A 23115-nucleotide genomic window follows, 5' to 3' on the forward strand; every position below is an offset into this window, starting at 1 on the left:
GGGGGGGGGAGAGGGGGGCTGGAATGGGAAAAACAGATAAAGAGCTCGGCACCGCTCGACTCCCGAAGACACGACGAAGATAAATGACATAATATCGTGCCGGACCGGCCGATCATTGCCGTGGAAACGAAATCGAGTTAAGCGAGAAGAGTGCCACGGGGCAATTGATCTCTCGCGCGATGCTTCGTTACGTCGGGGGAGGGGGGGAGCGACAATGAAATCGGCCCGGTACTCATCAGGGGATGCCGAGAAGATTGGCTCCCTCCCCTTCATCCCCGGTATCTTCCCGGAGTGTCTCCTACGAGGCGGCGCCTATACCACACGTGTGTGTGTGTGTGTGTGTGTGTGTGTGTGTGTATATACGACGACAGGCGGGAGGGGACGGGCAGAAGGGATAATCTAATTCTTTTCACTTGACGTGTTTACTTCCGTTCTCACGCGCCACTTATTTTCCCCCGGGGAGTCGACGTTGAATTTTCATTACGCGCTTTCTGTGCTAGGCCGGTGCGCGGAGTGTAGCGCGCGAGGAAGCGAGGGGGTGTACACAGCCGGGACGGGCCCGCGAGTGGAAGCTCCGCGGACGCGAAACTGGCGTCGTTACGGCGGATGTAAAATCGCACGGGAAATCGGACCGGCGGAAATTGCGCCGCGGGGAAAGGTTGAAAGGGCCGAAGTCGAGGCCGCGCGCGCGCGCGCGCGACACACTCGAGAATGCACTTTAGGCGCGTTAAAGGGATTACCAGCGGAAAACCGCGGTGCGGCTGTAAAAGTGCATGAAATACACTAATCGAACTACTTTCCTAGGAGTTTCAGTTATGTCCTGTAACACGGTGACATCGACACCGTCCGCCGACGCGGCAACGTTATCCTTCTCTCGTAAAATGCGGGATGAAATCGCCATAAATGCGTGCGTGACTGAAATACGGCGCAGTAATCTTTACGAGATGTTGTTACTTGTCAGTTACCACTGTGGGGAATAATAACTTATACTGTTACCACGCCGGGCCGCTGCGCATTTATTTATTAATAACGAGCCGTACAAATCATACGATCGCTGCTCAATAGCGGTATGGCGAACATGCCGACACCTCGGCCGAGCGTGGGAAAAATTCCCGCGCTGTTGGAAATCTTCGGTAACGTCACAACGTGTTGATAGGCACGCGCCTTCCTTCATCTCTCTGTCCGTTTATGAAACGGAGACGAAATCCCGCGGAATTTTAACGGCGACAAACACTCGCGGGACAAATGATTATCGCGAATCCTGCGAAAGTGATGGGGAGAAAAACGGACGAGAGATACGCGGGTTTGCTGTTTTGGAAGTTTAAAATTAGGTTACTGAGAAACTAAATCTATGTCTCGTTCTTCGTAATTAGCAAGCGACACGTTCTGAACATATTCTTTAATGCTTTGACTGTGGGCCCAGTTTCACGAAAATATATTTCTGATATGGAAATCATTCATTTTGCAAGTCATTATAGCACAGAGAAAAGGGTTTCTTTGGATTTAGTATATGTATTTGTTTGACTTGTTTAATATAAACAACATAATTTAACATTGAATAACATTTCGTTTAAGTGAAAATATCGTTGTTTCCCTAGAATAGAACATGTTTGGTAGAAAAAAAACAGTTTTATTCCGAAGAAATAATATTTGGTCTTCGATAAAAGAAATATTTATTTTATTATATATTAAATATTGTTCCACTGAAACAAATAAGCTTTTTAATATTTCTCTAACACAGTGTTGTTTCCTTGAAATAATTTATTATTTGTGACAATCATTGTAATGTTTGGATGGAAATATAAAAGAAACGTGGTGTTTGACGTAATAAAAAAAGATATTAATTGTTTGCTAAACACCAAACAATTAATATCTTGCTTGCTGAATCAGACATTCGTTTGCTCCAATTTATCAAATCCAAAGGAATCTTTTTCTCTGTGTAACGATGAGAAAAATTTACATCGTCGTAAAAATGATTTTAACACACGATAATTAACACAATTAATTACTTTGTCGAACATTAGAGGTCATCAAGAGCTAAGCAAGTGTTATATAACCAAATAATTCAAATTATCCTGCGAATTTAGGAAAAGGAAGAAATTAATTGCCAGATGTTAAAATCCGCGATGCGAGCGGAGCAATCGCAATTGGCGGTCGGGGTGAGACGGGCGAAAAATATACCAGGGCAATACTTTACGGAGTTTCGCGCGAATAGGCGCGAATATAATGAGGTCACCGATTCCGTGAAGCGCCGAATCGAAGTTCCGCCAAGAGAGAGAGAGAGAGAGAGAGAGAGAGAGCTGCGTTTTAATCTCAAAGCTCAGGTTGCGCCGGGGTATCCCGAGAGCCTTCCCCGTGTTCCCTCCTTAATTACCCATTCCGCTATAATCGTGCGCCGCTATTTATTCGCCGAGCGAGATCTTCCGCTGGATCGCGCGGTAAATTCCCGCCTTTCCCGACGTGTGCGCGGATCCTGCCGGTTGATTGCAAATTAGAGCACGAACGTAAGCTTATCGGGCGATACGATTGCGGATTCGAGTCTAAGTACTCGCGGAAAGGGAGTCACACCGAATACCTCCTCGGCCTCGAACGGTTGGAACGAGCGCCCCCCGGCCGTTTACGCGCGTTTATTAGCCCCCGCGCGTGGACGCCGCCGTCGTCTACGCTTTCGCACGACTTACGTTTCTACAGGTTCGTCGCGGGGCGGAAAAAGCGACCGCACGCGGGAAAATAGTTGCGAGACGCGAAGCGATCTGACCGCTTCGGGAATAACGTAACGTTCAGCCCCGCGGTGGAATTCATATGAAATTGCGCGCATTTTCTAAACGGCCCCCCTCCTTCCCGTGACGCGAAATGCAGCGGGAAGAAGAGACACAGGCTGTTCGCTTTTAACGATCGACTTTATATCGACGGACGAGAGTTCCCACGCGAAGGGGACTTTCTTGCACTTGTTACTCCACGCAGCGTCCTCTCTCTCTCTCTCTCTCTCTTTCTTGGAGCAATTGGTTATTAACTATTGCACGCGAGTTAATGATACTTCACGACCTCGCTGATCGCGGGGAGCGGACAGGTATCGCGAAACGAAGGGACGTCGCCTCGATTGTTGCCTCGATTCGCAGACTCGCGCGTAACATTGAAATTTCATAGCTCGCGACACGCCGGCTTGTTCCGCGCGCTCGCATTAAATACCTACGGAATCGGCCTCCCCCCGCACCGTAAGAGGACACCGACGAAGAAAAGAGGGTGAAAGGGGGGGGGGGGNCGGCCGGGCGCGGCTGTGTGCAACGTACGAATTATACGACCTACCATCGCCGCAACAACCGCGAACGGCGCTCGCGAGGAAGAGGGAGAGGGAGGTGAGGGCGAGGACGAAGTCGAGGAAAAAGGAAGAAGTCGCGGACGAAGACAACGATGACGACCGGGCACAGGACGAAGACCGAGGAGGTAGATGACGACGAAAGATGACGATGACCACGTCGTCGAAGCGCGGCTACGGTCCGGGGTGAAAGTAATAACAGTGAAACACGCGCGAGCGTGTATACTCGAGGAACCGCGCACACCGAAGCCTACGTGTACGTGACTGGTGCTTAAGCCATTTTTCGATACGACCGGTACTTAGATGCACGCCGAGCCGCCCGCTGGGCTCTCTTTCTCGCGGAGAAGCCACCACCGAAGATGCCGCGTCCTTGAGAAACTCGAGGAGGCCGAGGACGGCCGGCCGCTGCGACGACAGAGAGAAGCTCGTTCGCTCGCTCGCGGGGGAGGGGGAAGGGGGGGGCGACGATAATTGCAGAACGGATCTTACGATCCTCCGTGGGACTCGTGGGCCGATCGTCCGGGACGATCGTCGTTGCTCGACCTCGTGCCACGTGTGTGTGTGTATATGCGTGGATAAAAGAGGGCTGAAAGCATCCAATGAGGCACCGCCGGCTTTCCTTTCGGCACGAACGGGGCCCGACTTTCGACGTCGCCGCGAGACGTTCACGCAGCTCGGCGGATCCGCCGAAGGGGCTTCGATTCAACGAGTTAGACGCCGACGGAGTGCGGCGAAATTAGGCGCGACAGCACGCGGCGCCAAACACGGCCCGCGAGGGTACTTTGCGCCTCTTTTGCATAACAAAGGAGTATTGTTCCCCGGTTCACGTGCAGTTTGGAAACAGCGTAATCGCGAGTAACAGTTCGCTTGGCGAAATTGCAGGGGGAATGTTACAATTCGCTTCGCCCGCTTCACGAGTGACCTTTCCGCGGCACGCTAGACTCGGGCGATCGTCGTGATTCGAAAACTGGAGTCGAACGCGCGTTCCTCTCGCTGCGAGAGAGAGAGAGAGAGATATACGTTCGATTATCGACACGAAGAGACGCAGAGAAGATCTCACCCCGTGCGATCGTGATACCGCCGGACTGTTGCCAATCTGAATTTGAAAACGTCGACGTTTTAACGCCGACGCTACGCGCGCGCTGTCGTAATTATGAGCCATTAAACCGTTTACGTTCGTAATCGTTCCAACACGCGCGTAATAACTAATCGCCGCTACCGCGAGCGTGATAGTACGATCAGTACGAGGCACGACATGTTTCAATAGAGAATAATTAAACGTTATCGCCGTTTAACGAGCGCGTATCAAGCGGTGATTTTACACCGAGATCACGACTTTCGTCTTTCCGTCGTGGCCGACGGTTCTTTCGTTCCGTGCGGCCCGGGATACACGATGATCGCGTTTTCCCCGCGATAACACCGAAGGCTGACACGATTGAATCGCGCGAATGAAATCGGCGAGCGAGACCGAATTCCTTCCGGCGGGTCGGCCGGCGTTAATCGGCGACGAACGAGCCGACGACGCGCGCTCGGTCGCGCGCTTATCGCCGATCGTCCAGAGCGGCCTGCGAGAATCGCGGAATTGTTGTTACACGGCGGTACACCCGGAAATTGTTAACCGCACCCGCTATTGATTTACGGATAATATCGTGTTTAACCGCCGCTACTCCGTATAATAGCATAAAATCGGCGTTTTTAGCGTTTTAAAAGATATCGATTTTCTGCACCTCGGCAACGGGGAAACGATCCCTGCGCCGCATTCCCCGTGAGATGCCGCCGATTAACGCGTCCATCAACGCGGCTCGTGTAGGTGAAAGGGCGCTGAAAGCACGCGGACGAGATACGCTCCTCCGCGCCTACGCCGCTGGCCATTTTCGCGCCGCATCTCCTCCAGCCGTCGTCGTCGCGTTTCTTTTCCCCCCGAACGGATTCCCACCCCTTTCCCACACGTAGGTACGTGCGGGTGGGTAAACGACTCCTCGGTCATTCGGAGTGACGCGTTCAATGGCGAAAGAGAGAGAGAGAGAGAGAGGACCGACGTAGCTGGAGTTAAGAGTGCCTCCGGGGGGTGCCGTATAAATTCGCGATATCGCCCAGTCATCCGGCGATATATAGACATGGGCGGATACGTGGTATATACAGCGCGAAAGTTGCAGCGGAAATCGGGTCACGTCGAAATATTTTCTTAGACCTCCCTCTTGCCCACCCGTTGCCGCCACGAATCTTTTTCTTCGTATGCGTCGTGAAGCGCACGGACGTGAGGAGCACGTGTAGATGTGCGTGTGTGTGTGTGTATGTGGGTGGGTGAGTGGGTTGCGTGCGGTGGACCGGAGGACCGAAGTACTTCAGGAACTTCTCGTGTCAGGTGGGTATGCAGAGCACTCGAAAGTGCCTCCTAAAATTACGGGCCGCTTTGGCGCTCCGGCCGGCGAATTTAAACGAAAAATTCGCATCCATCAAGCGGCTCGAAACGTATTACGATGAAAAAAGCAGAGAGGGGGGAGAAGGTCTGGGGTGAAATAAATTATAACGGTGATGCTGGAGTGGAACGTACGAAAGGCAACAGCGGGGCCGGCATTATCGATTTCCTGACCGCAAATAAAGTCGCGCAATCGACGAAACGCCGTTGTCGCCGCGAACAGCACACCGGTAACGCGGAAGATTATTTGCCGAGCACCGCACGTCGCTGACAGTCAAAGTTGATGAAATAATTGCCACCACGTGTACGTGTGTGTCGGTATCGAAAATCAAACGTCTACGTGCACGACAATTTCGAGTAATTACGAGATCTCTTCGATGGGAGCCTCGCGTAAACATGCGTTTCCTTCGCTCGTGATGAGCGAGGAAGGCGCATCGTGAAAATACATCGGCGGGTTTTAAGAGACAACAATCGCGACATCCCCGCAGTCGAGATGGGAATCGCGGATACAATTGGCAATATAAAATAATTGCGGGGATTTTAATACGATGACGCAATGTAAAGCAGCATGTCGTCCGTACGGTCGCGAAATAAAGACCGCGATAAAAAGGCCACGGCGAAACGGTAAGACGACGCGCGGCGTTTTATGAAGGATTTTCTCGTAGCGACCTCTCCGCCTTCAATATCTCGGATTAGCTCTTCGTAAATCAATATTCGATAGAGAGAATGTCGGGGGGAGCAAGATTTCGCGTTTTAATATGTCTTTTCATTATTGACCGGCGCCGGCCGTAAAAAGTCATATAAAATTTAACGGGGGGTTTTTTTTTTCTTTTTCGCGCGTCCGTTTTATACGGATGCACGGTTTTAATATCGATATTGCACATTCCAATCGAAAGGCCGCGACTTTTTGTCTCCGAGGCGGGAGGCCAAATATTCGGTCAAGAATATATAATATGTGCAAAACTACACAGAGACGTATGGGCGCGTTACAATGAATGAGCCCGATTAACGGAATAAATAGATCCGATTTTCTTCCGTAGTTTCCCGTTCGTTCGTTCGGTCGTTTGTATCTCGCGATTCGAGATACCGCTGTTAACTCTCTTATTTATTACGCCTTATCGTCGTTAAGAGCCGATAATTGCCTCTCTTTCCGGCGCGAAGTTCTGAATAATTCCCCGAACTTCGGCTGTAACGATACAAGGATTTCTACTTACGTATGCCCTTTGAGCACTGTTTCGATCAGGTTCGTTGCTATGGACCAGATGAAAACGGACCCGTCCGCGGAACCCACTGCTATGTACTGCCCGTCGGGGCTAAAAGCAGCTCTTGCCCAATCGAAGCCCACTTTGAAACCATCGGCACTGTTGTAACAAAGGTGCGATACGTATTGGTATATTTAATGTTTCAGTTGCATATCGTACAACCGACGTAATATGTGCCATATCATCCCCTAGATCGAGAGTTACCACGATTTTCAGCCTTTCACATATACGCGCAAGATCGATACCATTATAACCGGAGCCATTATAACTGAAGTTATCTGCGCGGTTTTCAATCTCAAACTCGTTCGTGCAAAAATATTATCGCACTGATAAAAAAAGCGATCACTCGGCTTATTCTTCTTTTATAAGCAATAGTTATTAAATTTGTTAAAAAAATATTCTCTTGATAATAATATCAAAATATATTTGTCACAAATATTAGAAAAGCTCATCATTTATTCAAAAAAAAAAAAAAAAAAAAAAGGAGAAAAAGAATTTTTCACTTTCCAAGAATATTATGAATTTCGTCGAAGACAAGTTAAATTCGGTTAATTGCAATAAGTAAACTGAAATTTTAGCCTTAATGCCCTAATTAATATTCGTGATTGAAGTTGACTAAACTTATACCAGGATTCAGAATATATCTTGAATAAATTCGATCCTTATGTCGAACTTGTGATATACTTGCGTGTATGTACATAAACTTATGAAATACTTGAAACAAGGAATATTTATTCGAATGCTTTATGTACCTTTCTGTGCGCGCAGGGCACAATAAAAATCGTGAATTCCCAGACTTGAAAAATCACGGCCTACGCAACTTCGTACGCGCGATGAAAAGCGGGGGAATACCTACCTGAAAGATCCGACGATTTTCTTCATTCGCAAATCGATCAACTTCACCGTGTCATCCCTTACGCAACTCAGCAGGTAGTTCGCGTCTGAAACCGGACAAATTCCCGTCCATTGGATTTACATCGCAGTCGCGCAATCATATAAATCGTATTTATTACATTTCATTCGTTCGGCATATTTCAACTATATCGGAAACAAAAAAGAGAGCGTTCCCCGTGTTTTGACGAATAAAAGGTTGCGGGCGTAAGCTCACGAATAAATATTTCATACGTGCACCGAGCGTGTTCGCAATTATTAATAAAAGCGCGTCTATGGAATGTACAAGTGACGCAACACGCGATTCAAAGCACGGAAAAATCTAGCGCGCCGCAATAAACTTATAAACGCGTTACGCTCGGCAAGTGAATTGAAATGCGCGCGCGCTTGATCGGTTTACGTAATTTCTTTCCTATCTATCGTGTAAAATCACGCTTGGTATTAATGCTCGCGCTCATTTGCAACCGTGCTCCGGTCTCTCTCGTTCTCGTCCTCTTCCACGAACGAATGCAGAACGCGGCGCTCGTCAAATAATTGCGCATTGTAACGGTGCATCGTGATTTTAAGGACGAGGGAAGATGCGTGTGCTCGAACGATAAAAACCAGAGAGAGAGAGAGAGAGAGAGAGAGAGATGTGCTTTCGAGGCGCGATGCAAAGCGCGGCAAGTCTGAAAATCCGCGCGTTGCAGATTCATCTCACTCGAACGTGCATCTCGCGCCGTCCCGGCGTTATCGAGATTAATGAAATGCGATAGAACAATTTATCCGAACGAAGCGTTCTCGAACGAAGGGGATGCACTCGTAGCTAATATAAGTGCTTCGAGGATGCTGCAGGATCGCGCGGGCCAATTCATTCGCGTCATTAGGCGGCTGCGATAAAAAACGACGGTGGAAAACAGCGTTTGCCCGCGCGGGCGAGATCCGCGAGTGAAACGCGTCGCGGTATTATCTGTCACGGCGGGCCAATTAGTATATATCGCGATCCTATTAATTGTTCAACAAACAACCGAGATAGATCGCGCGTACCGCAACAGATCTAACATTTATAACGTTCCGCCGTTTGAACCCGCATCGCCCGCGCTCTAATTACAATAATTTCATTTTCTCCGGTCACGCTCGCGTTCTTCTCAAACGCAGTTGATGTCGTATGCACGGTGAAGTGCTGAAAAATCGGCGTGATTAAACAGACAGACAGAGAACGCGACTCTGATTCGTTCGGAACACGCCCATTAGTCGCGAACCTTTGCGCTTTTGTGACAATCCGGCATATTAGAGACCGGTGCGCGCGTTCGATTTAAATAATTGATCCCGTCATTACGATTGTCATTTGTTACTCCATTTAACGCATCCTTAATCAATACTGCGAAACACACGGCAAATTGAACACAGCCGGATAATACACAGGGTTCCGAAATTCCGCGCTGACGTTACACCGCTGTGACATCGTACTAATCGCCGAGTGAAATCGCATAACGAATTCCGTCGGAACCGGACGAACTGCCGGGCCTGACCGCGTTTAATTAACATTTAACGAAGCCTCAAATTTATCCGATCGTGGCGTTATCTCGTGTCGCTTAGTTTTTTTATATATTTAGCTATCCGCCGGGCTTAACTGCGCCCACGGCTAACCCTACTTACCGCGGGATAAATCCAAGGATGTAACCTTCCCCTCCAGTAAGATGTCGTTCGAGCTGGATTCCGCCCGGGTGTCCCAAAACCTGATCCTTTGATCAAAATGACCACTGATTATCGTGGAGCCAGCCCCGTCGGAAGTTACGAGGTCGTTGCAACTCGATCCGGCGAATTTCGTCTCTATGCCTGCAACGTCAAGTTGAACAGCCTTTAACGTTAACGGCCGCGTCTGTGACGCGGGAGGGTTGACATTCGTGGCCCACTGTCGTCGCTATAAATCCGCCGATTATTCGACGCACCGTGTTCGATCGAAAGATCGAAGAAACGATCATGTACACACCGCGTCGTGTATGCCACATTGAGAGAGGTTATAGATATTTTCGCCCTCAATTATACCTTTTTACGGTTAACCACAAAAATAGTAGCGGAGGAACGTGCATATACGGTTATTGTTATATTGGCATTATGGTGACGCTTATTGGGAAAATGGAAAGGTAAGCATCAAACAAGTAAGAGTCTCAAATGCCAGATATGAAAGGGAAAAGTATTGTTTAAAATATATTATTATCGGTACAATAATTAAACTTCGTACGTCTCGGTCTCACTTCGGGCCATCTTCGGCGAAAAAATACAAAAGAAGCAAATAAAAAAATGAAAGAAACGAGCCCTTGCAATTGTCTTGATTAAATTGAAGATATATCGACGAGTCGGCATATATAATACCATACATAGGTAATACAATCATTTAATGCGATTGATAACCAAATATTATTATATGCTGACTCGTCGGTACATCTTCAATTTAATCAAGACAATTGTAAGGGTTCCTTTTTCATTTTTTATTTATCTTTTTGTATTATTCGATATCATCTAAGATGTGTCATCTGAGGTGGTGTCTGATCAATGAAAAAACTTTGTACTTCTTACGAGAAAGCAGCCGCAGCATGTTAGTAAAGGATAGATTATCCAGTTTAAGCCTCTTTTTCAGATTGCATTGCGTGATTTGAGATCCATAACTTTTATTCAATGAATTAGCTAACTTGTCCAATAAGTCATAATTGTTCATTAATAAAGATTTATTGAACAGAAGTTGGCTAACATATTGCTATAACATTTTTGTACGTGTAAGTAGCCTGTCAGAGTTTTAATGGAAATATTAATATATGTGCGATATTATTTAAATAAGTAGAAACTCAATATAAAATGTGTACATGTGACTTTTTAATTTGAAATAACCTGTCAAATATCTATCTGTGAATTCTGAAAATGGTTTTATTCTGGTATAATAATGTGTAAATTATTAATTAAGTTCTCGCTGAGTAAAATGAAAGAAGGTTCGACACATCCTGTTGTAGTTTGAAATATCAACCTGCAGAATTATTAAATTTACAACTAATCATTTATAATTTTTTTATTTTCTTATATTTGCAAAAGTGCAGTGAAAAAAAATGTTTCCGAATCTTGTTTTCATTCATTACGTTATTAATAAGTATTTAAAGTGTATCTAGATATGTTTTCATAATATCTATATCTGTATCTAATTATTTGCCCCAAATTTATATCTATATCTGTATTTTATATTTCCTTTTCAGTATCTGTATCAGTTTCTAGTTATTTAAAAAAATGCATCTGTCAGAACGTTGGGTGACTCTTACTTGCCTGACACTTACCTTTCTTCGATTGCATATCACGAGAATGTCTATTTATATTTATGGAAAAGTGGATCTTCCGACTATATTTCTTTCGTTATACTAATTATAGTTACAAATACTAAATATTTTTCTTTCGGCGCAGACCATTATAACTGGCGTTACCTATTTTCGACCTTATGCATACATACGTAAGGCTGAAAATCGCGTGAATTTGGATCTAGGGAGTGATCTAGCATACAAGACGCCAATTGTACACGTCGATCTATCGAGCACTCGTCGATTCGCTAACACGTCGCTGCCGATTGCGATCGCTAAAAGCCACATCACAGTTTCACCGAGATAGTTAGGTGGAGTAGATGTCGGTCGACCGCGCCCACCGTCTCGAATATAAAATCCGTCCTCCAAAGGCGATAACAATACGGGCAAATTAAGCATTCGCCGAAATTAATTTGAGCATTCCGCGAAATGAGTAACAGAATTACGCCCTCGCAAATTGCACGTGCGCGCGCGCTCGTCGACTTTAAGTGGAGCGAGTTAACAGTTGTATCGAATGTGAATCACGGCTGGTTTCCCCTTTCAAACTGTAGTTCCAGCCCGGCGGCAGCTTTCATCGATCTCCACGCTGAAATAAGCAGGATTTCAAACTTAATTTACGTCGGGAAATGACGTTCGCGTCGCCGCGTTTCCGCGAAGCTCTTGGAAATCGCTAGCGCGACGCGGAAACGCCCGGCATCAAGACTGGAAACAGGATAAATTACGAGTTTTCCGCTTACAGCCTCCCGAATCCCCTTCCGTCCTTCTACGTCCCCCCCCTCCCCCCCCTTTCCTTAACCTCCGCCTTTGTGCGGCGATTACGAATCCTCTCGCGCGCGCTCGAGTCTCCGTAGCTACTTTATTGTGGCCGCGCGTTAAATCAAACGTGATTTACCGCCCGATCGATTAGTTCGTCCAAGTTTCTACGACGCGACGTTACGGTTAACGTCTGATGTCCACCGTTTCCATTCCGTAGATGGTATTACGAGCGGCTATTACTCGGGCACTGTGTGCCCTCTCCCCCCTCTTCCCCCCCGCCGACAAGGGAGGGAAGCTTCTTCCCGTCGCTCAGACGCGGCTCTCTGTACGTCGTGAGACGCGTATTCAATTACGATCGCGCGTTCGAGAGTCCGCCGGATTCGCCCTCGTCGCTCGGTCGTGAAATTTCCGAATCGGCGAGGATCGCAATTGAATCCCGTCGGAATATCGAGCTTTTTAATAATATAACGCCGCCATGGTGAATTACGTCGCGCGCAATTGTGCACTGTCCCATTGTGTAGTCCCGCGTCATTATATCATTATTATCATAATTATATCGCGATATTTAAAATTACGGCTTGTCCGCGTCGCAAACCTTTTACATCGCGCCGAACACACAACCGCGGATTGCGCGCGGCTCACGTCGCGGAATTATCAAACGCTCCGCTGTAAACGTGATTCCCCCCCCCCCCCTTTCCCCNTTTGCACGTGGAACATGTATCAATTATTAAATTCGAACGCGTCGACGCATCGTTCTTAATTATTACCTCGCTGCGTTCTACGGCTGTGAATTGTGCACGCGCGTCATAAAAAGTTACCGCACAAAGCCGTGACAAATTTCCACGACGTCCCAACGATAATTCAAGAGGCGCGTATGCGCGCGCGCGTGTGTGTGTGTGTGTGTGTGTGGCCTTTCACGAGATAATGATATCGAGTCCGCATTTATCGCGGAAACGCGCGAAATCAAATATATGCAATAATCATAATCGATAGCGGTGATTCAAATTTTCGGGTCGAATAATGCGCGCATTGAGAGAGTCGAAAGCAGGATCGTACGTTTAGAAAAAGGACTTCGTAATAGCGGCTGAATATTATTAGTTCGAACTTCACTGTCATCGTTAGATGTTGGTTAGCGTTGATTTTTTAGTAGTACACCTTACTAACACACGTCGGTTGCCGGGGATGCATTATATTCTCACCGAATTTGATCGAAATCGGCGATCCCAACGTCACGCCTAAGTTGTGATCTTGTCAATTTTAAAAATATTTTTCCGGAACAAAGGAACACTTCTTTCAATTAATAAAATATATTAATCTCAGTCAAATAATGATTTAGTTAGGGCTATTCAAATCAATCACTTTCTCGAATCAAGCGAAATTTGGTTTTAATAAACATTCTTTTCAGCAGAGCTGATCTTTTTTTCCGTGATACGGTTTTCCATGATAAGGTGGTCAAAAATGATCGAGAAGTTGGCGGATCGCGCAACCCCGCCACTGCGGGGTCCATCAGACCCCAAATGTAGCATATCTTTGGAAAGGTCTCGGCAAGGAGAATCCAACGAGACAACAAAAATGAATTCATTTCCGCTCTGACTTGAGGGTGCTTCTTTAGCTGCGGTAGCGAGGAAATTAGCTGTCCCCATTTCAAGGACGTATTTTAACTGCCGCTAAATTTCAACTCCCACTGATTCTATCTCCGGGCGTGCCGAGCGCCTCCGAAGCGTCGAATCGAATTACACGAAGCGATTTACATAGCCATTTTCTCCCCTCTTTCCTCTTTCGATATTTCGTAGGTACTTTCGCGGTGGGCCACCGTAAAATCCGGTCGGCGAGACCGTATACAGATATACAGCGCGTACGCGATGATATTTGCGCGGAGCGTACACTCAATTCTCGTAGTTCGACACACACAAGTTTCGCGGAAAGTACTTTACAAGCTTCAAACGCGGCGAGTAGGGCACTTCTCGGGAGGCAATAAAATTTCTTCCAAAGTGCGTTCGTGCATAAAGAGAAACTCGCCGACGATTCTTACCTCGCCGCGCGCTCATCTCGTTCCCTGCGCTCGGACAGTCTTATCTCGCGGTAAGTGACCGTCACGATGCCGTGCGCGTCGCCTATAGCGACTCGATAAAACACGCGAGACACGGGCGGTTAATAAATGTCGGCGTAAAAATCATTTAGCGGTTAAAGCGTATCTCCGCGAATGACTTACCGCGCCAGCGGCGGAAATGCACCGGGGGAAGGAGAAAGGAAAGGGGAGGGAGAGTGGGAGGAAGAGAGAAAGAGAGACTGCCACTTTGCTCGACTCGGGATAATGCACGAACGTTTCCATTTGATGACTTTAGATTCGTAATGATGATGACGGCGGGGCAAGAACCGTCGGTCTTAAAACCCGCGCCCGCGAGATTACAAGGCGATGTTAATTTCTGATATCTAGTCGCAGGGGCCAGTCTTGCCTCGTCCTCGGGTGCAAATTCTCGCGCGAAAAACACGAGACGTTTCCGCTAACAAGAGCAATCCCCTTCCGCGATTTCGCGTTCTTTGCCACTCTGAAACGACGTTCGCTTTCACGATGATAATAACAGTGCAGGCCCCGAGAGAGGTAAACGACTTAATTCTTGGTCGAATGAACGAGCCGTCGCGACGAGCCGCGCGCTCGCGAATCCCCTCCGAATGCCCGCGGATGTTACCTTCCGCGATGACGAGTACCGTAAAATATTTTCCCAGCACGGTTGCCGGGGCCTTCGATTTTTAATTATAAGTTAGGAGGTGTCGATAGTTTGCACATTGCGGAAACAAATCTTCTTTTAAGTTTAGCCTCGAGTATCAGCGATTAAAAAAGCCGGCAGTTCCCGGGACGTCGATAATCCGCCTATAAGCCGCGATAAATCGCACTTCGAGTCGAACAGAAAGTAGAATCTCCCTCCTTCCCTCTCTTTCTCCCCCCCCCCTCCCCCCTCACTTCCTATTTCTCTCGTCTGTCGGTTACATTGAAGTCCGGGATTTTTGCAACACATCGCGCAAGACGCACATCCTTATCCGCGCAATACGGTCCTTTGTGTACCCTTCCTTGAACTCGAACGTATTATTCACGTAAGTGCATTATACATATACGCTATTAACGTGCATCTATCCTTCAAACGAGGCATAAAGGATTACCGGGCTCTGCGCGGGTAAGCCATCTTCAAGCGTCAGCCATGATAAGAGCTTTCGGGACGTTAATTCGCTCCATGCTCTTCTTCGCATTAGTATGTATTCCATATTAACGCGCGTATCCGCCTTATACGCGCGCGATATTTAAATATAATCGTTCGAAGAGGCGCTACAGGGGGAGAGCGAGTCTCGCGCAAGTTTACCGAGCCACTTTCCTCCATCCGTGTAACTCCTCAGCCACGCCGACTCTGCCACCGTTCGGATCCCTCTCGGCGAGAATTGAACGGAGCCCGCGATCTCTTTTCCGATGATCCCCTTTGATTCCGAGTAACTACGCTCGCACGTTCGTAAGAAAAAACCCCGTCAATGTGCGACCGTTATCGCGCGAATGCAAACGGTGGCGGTTAATTTCTCGGAACGCAATTAGAGTGGTCGCGCGCGGCGTCTCTCTCTCTCTCTCTCTCTCTCTCTTTGGCGAACGAGGGGGATGTTATTTCCGTTGGGGTGCGTTGCGAAGATCAGTCTGTCCGTGGCACACGATTGTGTCCGGCCGGCGGCGGCGACGTGGATAATAGCGCGATAGAAAACAGCTGATCCACTTTAAGCGGCCTTTTTGTCTTAAAGCGTTCGCGGTAAACAATAATTCACGCTTAAACGCCCTTTCAGCGGCGCTTTCCCCATTGTGCGCCGGTGGCCGCGTTCGGAGATTTATTCGCGCGAAACTTTTGTACAAGCCACCCCCGCCCCGGGTCTTCCTTGATAGCGCGCGGTTTTCGCTATTTTGCTGTAGGACCACCGGCTGACAACAAAGGCCGCCGCGAGGCTGAAACGGATGTCCCCGGGAGTACCTGTGTGTATCCACGCAGGTATCCGCGTAGCCACGACGTGCGCACAATTAACTCGGACTCACGGCTACCGTGACCCGGCGCGAGAGACGACAGCTATAAATTACACGACGAAGTTAAGCCACAGGTTAATTACGCTCCTCGCCCGCGTTCCGTTGTTGTTGTTAGCCGCATAAAGGGGGTGGGGCGAGGGGGGGGGGCGAAAAAAGAAAAACGAGGCAAATTCTTGCTCACCGACGAGCGGGGATGAAAGCGAGTTTTGCATTTACGCGACTAGTTCGACGGCCGGCCGCGACTTTTTACGGTGATCGTCCTTCCCCGTCCATCCCCCGCCGGCTACCAACCACCCCGATGTCGTAGTATCACTTCTACGCTCGACTTGATTCGAGGAGCCACACACTCTTCGAGATTGCGTCCTTCGTGGCTCGAACGAAGCGGCATATAGTCCCCCCTCTTCTTCTACCCCTCCCCCCCCCTCCCTGCCCTGGTCGTAGGAAACTTCGCACTTGACACTTTCGGTCTTAATATAAGAGACGTATATTTCCCGGACGCGTTTGTCAAGGACAGCTCGAGCGCCGTTATCTCACGTGCAATTGTATTATGCAGGAACTTCGTTGCATCTGCATTAACAAACGTACCGCTTCACTTCGCCGTGCCGGCTGTTCGGAAAGTCAGGGGGATTATGTGGGTAAAAAGAGCGAACGGAGGGGGGAGGGGGAGAGGGAGGGGAGTCTTCGATGAACGTGCATTAGTGTAAACGAGCGAGCTTTCGGTGTGACAAACATTCCGGCCGATAACTCGAGGGTTATGCTGCAACGACCGCGCCACTTATTCACCGTTTAATTCGTGTCGGCGCTTCCCGTGCAGGGTGCTCGTTTCGAGGGCCCAGAATAAAATTAAATCGCGACAACGTTGCCTACCGTGTCATCGGTGGCGTGCGTCAGACGTTTCCGCGAGTGGGATCGCACTCGTCGCGCGCGCGGAACGCACACCCGCGGGCTAATTATTTATTTATCGACGAGGACAAACAGTCAGCCGCAAGTCGGATGGGAACGTTTGCTCGCGACACTTTGACGCGGATAATACCAGGTTGATTGATAAGTCTTTAGAATGACGCATTAGTGGTGTTGCCACTTCCAATGCGCTGTGAATTTCCAGCGGTGCCGATCTTCAATCCTCTCGCTACACAGTTGCAGACAGCAATGGCAATCGGTATATCTGTGGCAGCCACTGAAAGCACATGATATCTGATATTTCGTCAAAGTGGAAAGAATTGAAATTCGTGCAGTGATTGAGCATTTCTAGTTGAAAAGCTTGCAACCGCAAGAAATGATTGAGGACTCCCAAAAAACTTTGGGGGAGTCTGCTCCGTCGAATACAATCGTATATAATTGGATTGCTGAGTTTAAACGTGGTCATAACAGCACATCGGATGCACGACGCAGTGGGTCGTCCAAATGAGGTGACTACACCAGAGATGAGTGAAAAAATCCATGATGTCATGTTGGATGATCCCAAAGTAAAATTGCGCGAACTAGCTGCGGCTTTGGGCGTCTCACCTGAACGTGTGTTCAATATCCTGCACGAACATCTGGATGTGAGAAAGGTAACTGCAAGATGGGCGTCGCGATTGCTAACAATCGATCAAAAACGTGAACGAATTCGCACTTCTCAGCATTGTTTGGACATGTTCAGGCGCTAATCAAAGTAATTTTTGCGTCGATACATAACCGTCGATGGATCCACCATTATACACCTGAATCGAAACAACAGTCGGCACAATGGGTTCCAAAAGGTGGAAGTGCTCCGAAGCGATCAAAGGTGCAACAATCGGCTGGAAAGGTTCTGGCCACTGTGTTTTGGGATGCATATGGAATAATCCTCATCGATTATTTTGTAAAAGGAAGAACAATCACAGGAGAATATCATGCATAATTGTTGGACCGATTGAATGATGAAATCAAGAAAAAATTCATTTAGCGAAGAAAAAAATTCTCTTTAATCAAGACAACGCACCAGCTCACAAATCGGTAAAAGCAATGGCAAAATTGAACGAATTGAGATACGAATTGCTCCCACATCCACCATATTCTCCAGATCTGGCACCGTGTGACTTCTACCTGTTTCCAAATCTCAAAAGATGGCTCCAGGGAAAGAGATTTGCTTCAAATGAAGAGGTTGAGTGGGAAACAGACCGTATATTTTGGCGGTTTATAAACTTCTTATTATTTGGAAGGCTTAAAGAAAGCTAGAAACTCGTTGGACCCGGTGTATTGAGCTAAAAGGAGATTATGTTGAAGAATAAAGTTGAGTTTTGCTAACAAAATGTCCGTTTTAATTTTCATTCTAAGGAGTTATCAATCAACCTGGTATAGCGTGCCTCGACCGAAACACACGCACACGATATCACGCGTCCTCGTAAGAATCCATCGTCATCGGGAGCGGTTCAAAGCCGGGCTGCGCGTTTATCACGTGTCTCACAGGTAGCGCAGGCGGTGGCCAGCCAGCCTTGTCGGAGTAACCTCGTTTTCGTCATTAATTACATCCCAGCTAGATAATAACGACGTACCTCCGACGAGACGAAGCAGGCGATTTATCGGGATTCCACGGAACACTCGGTGTGCGTCGGCTGCGAGAAGCTCGGCGGATTATTATTCCGCGCGGCGAGCACACGGACCGAGTGCGGTAACTAAAGGCCAAGGTTTAAGGCGAAGCCGGACTTCGCAAATTAATACCGTCCGTCTGTGTGCCGTCGTGTTAAGCAGTCCCCGCAGCTTTGTATCCTTTGTCAATACGATGCTCGCCCCGCCGCAGGACTCGCCGGCGCTCTGTTGACCGAAGTGTAAATCGATATCTCGGCCCGTTCTTCAGATAGCGCGCCGTTTCACCGAGATTAGTTCGGCGCCGGGGTCGAATGTAAATCCCGAATACATTTGCGGGAAATGAGATCCTCTCGCTGCCGCGGCCGCTATCTGCGCCGCGTCCGGCCCGGCCTTGCGAGCTTGCTCGATTTATTTTTCGCGCCAGTTAAAGCCCCCACCGATTTCGCAACGGGGGACACCGCGCGGATCTCCACCTCGAGAACGGCCACTTTCATCCGGCTGTAAATTATCACTTTCACCCCCCACCCCCTCTCCCTGTCTTCGACCGCTTATCTCGCGCGCCGGCCGAAAGATTCCTCCATTTCACGGACGAGCGAGCCGCGAACCCGATATACGTCGAAGCCGTGGCATCTTCCACGTGGACACTCGGACGAGCGGGACGAGTGGCCGCTTTTCTACGGAATGCTCGACAATTAGCGTAATCAATTCCCGGCGTCCGGGCGGTCGCTTCACGCGATCAGCGCTCGGCCAGCCTTCTGGGAAGCAGGCATTACTCGCGCCCTTGAATGCGCGAATTATCCCGTTACTATTCCGGCGCTACGGCATGGCCGATTCCCGATTACTCGAAAGAAAGCACCGTCGTTGTTAGAGCTCGACCGGACGGGCGGGGCCACCGCGTAGTCCTCGACACCTGCTGTCAGTCGCGAAGAGGTCGCGGAACACTCGGACACATCGGCGCCCGGATTATTCGCGCTCGAATGCGGTAGTTGTTCGCGCGAAATTAGATCACGTCGTGTGAAGTTTCCTGGTACAAAAGGGACTTGATTCTAACAGGGGCCGAGCTGGTAGACGCGAATGCATGCATGCACGCCGGAGGGTGTAATTCCCACGTCATCCATATTCGGGCGGACCTGGCGCGAAGCGGCTCGGACAATGCGCGATATTCGAGGAAAGTCAAGTCGCGAATGTTCGCCCTTCCCCCTCCCCCCTTTAATCGATTAACAGCTCGGCCCTCGTTAACGACTGATTAATGACATAACGAAGGGGAGTTTGAGTGATACCGCGGTCTTATAACCATCTTGTCCCGGATAAAGCCGCGTCTTAGTTTAAGAGCTAATTAAGATGATACTCTTTCCCGCGGCTAATAGATCCGCGACTAAGCCCGCTTTACCGCTTCCGACGGATCATTCGTTAGATCGAATAAATCCATCATTGTTATCGTTGATTCGCGCGCGCGCGCGCGCCTCGTTCCGCTCGCGAAGAACCGTCGAAGTTCCGAGACCGGCTCGCTCAGCCGATCTCCCGCTGTAAACTTTTTTCCCGCCTCTCTGGTCTTTTTTATCTTTAAGCATACTCTCATTCAAGCGTTAAGCCGCGAGCCTCCCCCCGGCGAAATCCACCCTGTAAAGGGATCGCCCGTTTAAAAGCCGTCAATATCGAGAGATAAAGCGTTTCCCATGCCGATGAGGCATGGCGCAAGACGATGGCGGATTTCGGGGGGAGGTGGATCTGTACTTCCTCCGAGATCTTATCGGTTGAATTAACCTCACGCAACGACGACGAAGCGACCGGCGGATTTTTCTCCACTCTTCCGCCATTACGCCGAGGATTTCGACGTGATTTCGCATGAATGTAACGCAGGAACGGACGAATCGGGCCGGACATTACGAGCGTCATATTTCGCGCGGCGGTCCATTGTGCGGTCGCGCACGACGCGCAACGGAATATACATATGAATGACCATGCAGATTCGCCGTTTGTTTTATTATCTTGGAACGCCCGTAAGTGTATTTGCATTATGCAACGACTAATAGGGGTAATGGGCGACGTGATTACCGCTAGCGCCGCGCATTACTCTCGGGCCATGCAGCGCGAGTTCTTCGCTTCTGTTACGAGTCGGAACGAATGTACCGCGTTAACATTATGCGCCCGGTGATATGTCAGCCGCAAGCAACCGCTACTTATTTTCTCCCGGTCGTCTTGAAGGTATTTATTCCCGTTGCACGTTACCCCTGCGGTCGCCGCCGGATTTCGGGATTACGGGACTGCGTGAGACGAAACGCGACCGTCGGCGGATATCAAAGCGGACGAGCGAAATTGTCCGCCGTGAATGAAGGGGTTTGATTAAAACGCGTTTTGCGTCGTCCCACCGGCCGCGGAACGAAACTTCCCGCGGCCGTCCCCGATCCTTACTCGCGATTGGAGGAACGACGTCTCGGAATATCCCGTGTAAGAGGTCGTTAATTTTTTAACGATCTCACACCGCGCGTCTCCTTTCCGCGGGAATGAGACGAGGGGATTAATTTATTGAGCGTCCCGGGAAAAGAGAGCCTTCGAGTGCTAAAAATCAGATAATTAAGGAATAATGAAATAGCGTTGCAACGGAAATAAAGACGGATGTCGAAGTACAAAGTCAGAAATGGTGATCGGAAGGTATAAACGTACACGGAGAACGGAGGCAAGATAAAAATCCGCGTGACGATACGAATCGGTGTAATAGATTAAAGCATATTCTATAGGCATCATCTTAATAGAAAGAGGAAATCGGTTTCCAATTTAAGGTCAGGATAGAAAGAGCTCAGAAACTATACTGTAAGAGGCTCCACGTTTCAATAAAAAGTTATAGCGAGTAGTTTTTAATTCTACTTAGCGCAAGCATTTCGGATTGTTGAAAGTAATCTATTTCGAAATCTGACACCGTAATATCTAAAAGAATGTTAATACATTTCGGCCCGATTAAGTCGCATCTCGTATAGTCAGGTACGGCACGAGTATTTCTTGATGAAATTTCGGCTCCGTGAATAAATCCCTGATATAGGAATTTCGGTTGTTTTATATCCAGTATATACACGACTCATTAGACAGCCTAGGAAGTGGATTCTTCTTGCTGCTGGTTTAAGCTACTTTACATCTTGATAGTACAGAGAAATGCGGCAGTTTCTTCGAAGGTTGAAAAGTAAATCTTACGGCTGTATTTAATGCCCGATTTAGGCGGAGATCTTGTTCCGTTATTATGTCTGTGAGGGAGATAGGCAGAAAGATAGATAGATGCTTTCATTTTCATCCAGGACAATTCCTCTGAGGACGTTACGGCAATAATCGGCGGTGAGAAATTTGTGAAAAGAGAAATAAAAGAAAAAGATATATGACAAATAACAATAAAGTAGAAAGAAGACGCATAAGAAGTTGTACGCGTATTCGCAGTCGTAGAAACGTACAAAGGGAGAGTAAAATAAAAATTCTCCAAAAAAATTGGTAAGAGAAAGCTGGATATTTTAAGCGGGAGAGGAGGGGGGGGGGCGGCCCCATTTTTCGTCTCTCGTTAAATCGACAGAATAACGCCCACTTACATGCTTTGCTGCGCAGGTCCCAGATTTTTAGGGTGCGATCATAACTTCCGGTAACTACTTTTGACGGCTCGCCAAGAAACTTCGCCGCCATCACCTTTGCGCAGTGGCCCGTGAGCGTGTGCTGAAACAGAAATATCAAGATTTGTTCACGTGAGCTGCTATCTAAAGCGCAACGTGTGCGCGTGTAACGCGACGCGTCCGGTGAAACCCGAAATGTTCAATTCCCCGCCGCGACCGATCTCTTTCGTCATTTGTGAATATCGCTCGTTCCATTCGGGAACACGTGTCACACGACATTGATTTCATTTCACTCGCACGTATACGTACATACATAAGCATGCTAATTTTGATCGAACCACGCGGTCGGTGACGAATGAAATAAACGTTAAACCGAATTGCACTCCGTCTATCTTTACTCGAGAAGAGGCAAGTATAATGAAAAACACTTAAAGCGCATTAATCCCATCGCGAGTTTAGCCGGCTGTAAGGTATTTTGTTTAAACGCAATTTGGCAGCGTCATCGGCGCTTTGCGACTCGGAGTCCTGAACTTTAAACATAGACTTGTTAGATCGAGCACCGGGCTTTCATAAGTTGATTTTCTCTCCTCTGCCTTCGAGTTCAACTCCGCTCCGAGCATCGACGTGTTCGAAATGAGAAATGAATGTAGCTGCAAGGGGCGGAAACAGAGCGACGCCGTATAAAGCGTGCGTTTCCAACGGAACGGTACGTCATCCTTTAACGGTAACAAGAAAAGAGTTCGATTTCATTATTACCTTCATATTGAGCCGAACAAGAAAACTCGATCGGCGCCGCAGTTGCTTTTATATTCCCCGATATCCGCCCGCGAGCATTCGGACGCGACGTGAATTTATCAAAAAATTACATCGCCGGGACTTACGGTCATACGATAGTCGCATTGTGTGATCGTAATGCAAACATTACGGCTGAAAATATTGCCAGATGCCCGTGGGGGAGGATAT

At 48.3% G+C, this 23115-nt stretch overlaps 1 protein-coding gene across 4 annotated transcripts in view; it reads right to left on the reverse strand.

Annotated features, from left to right (window-relative positions):
* LOC106751718 (autophagy-related protein 16-1) overlaps positions 1–23115 on the reverse strand; it is a 498023-nt gene that overhangs the window by 20769 nt on the left and 454139 nt on the right. For all 4 annotated transcript variants that reach the window (XM_014632761.1, XM_014632764.1, XM_014632763.1 and 1 more), the window contains 4 exons: positions 22135–22255; positions 9527–9706; positions 7854–7938; positions 6950–7096 (listed from right to left, as the gene is read on the reverse strand). In XM_014632761.1, coding sequence (XP_014488247.1) covers positions 6950–7096; positions 7854–7938; positions 9527–9706; positions 22135–22255 — 533 coding nt within the window. The remainder of the gene's footprint in view (positions 1–6949; positions 7097–7853; positions 7939–9526; positions 9707–22134; positions 22256–23115) is intronic.

Source organism: Dinoponera quadriceps, unplaced genomic scaffold (genome assembly GCF_001313825.1).
Source record: "Dinoponera quadriceps isolate SergipeBrazil2010 unplaced genomic scaffold, ASM131382v1 scaffold399, whole genome shotgun sequence".
Lineage (NCBI taxonomy): Eukaryota > Metazoa > Arthropoda > Insecta > Hymenoptera > Formicidae > Dinoponera > Dinoponera quadriceps.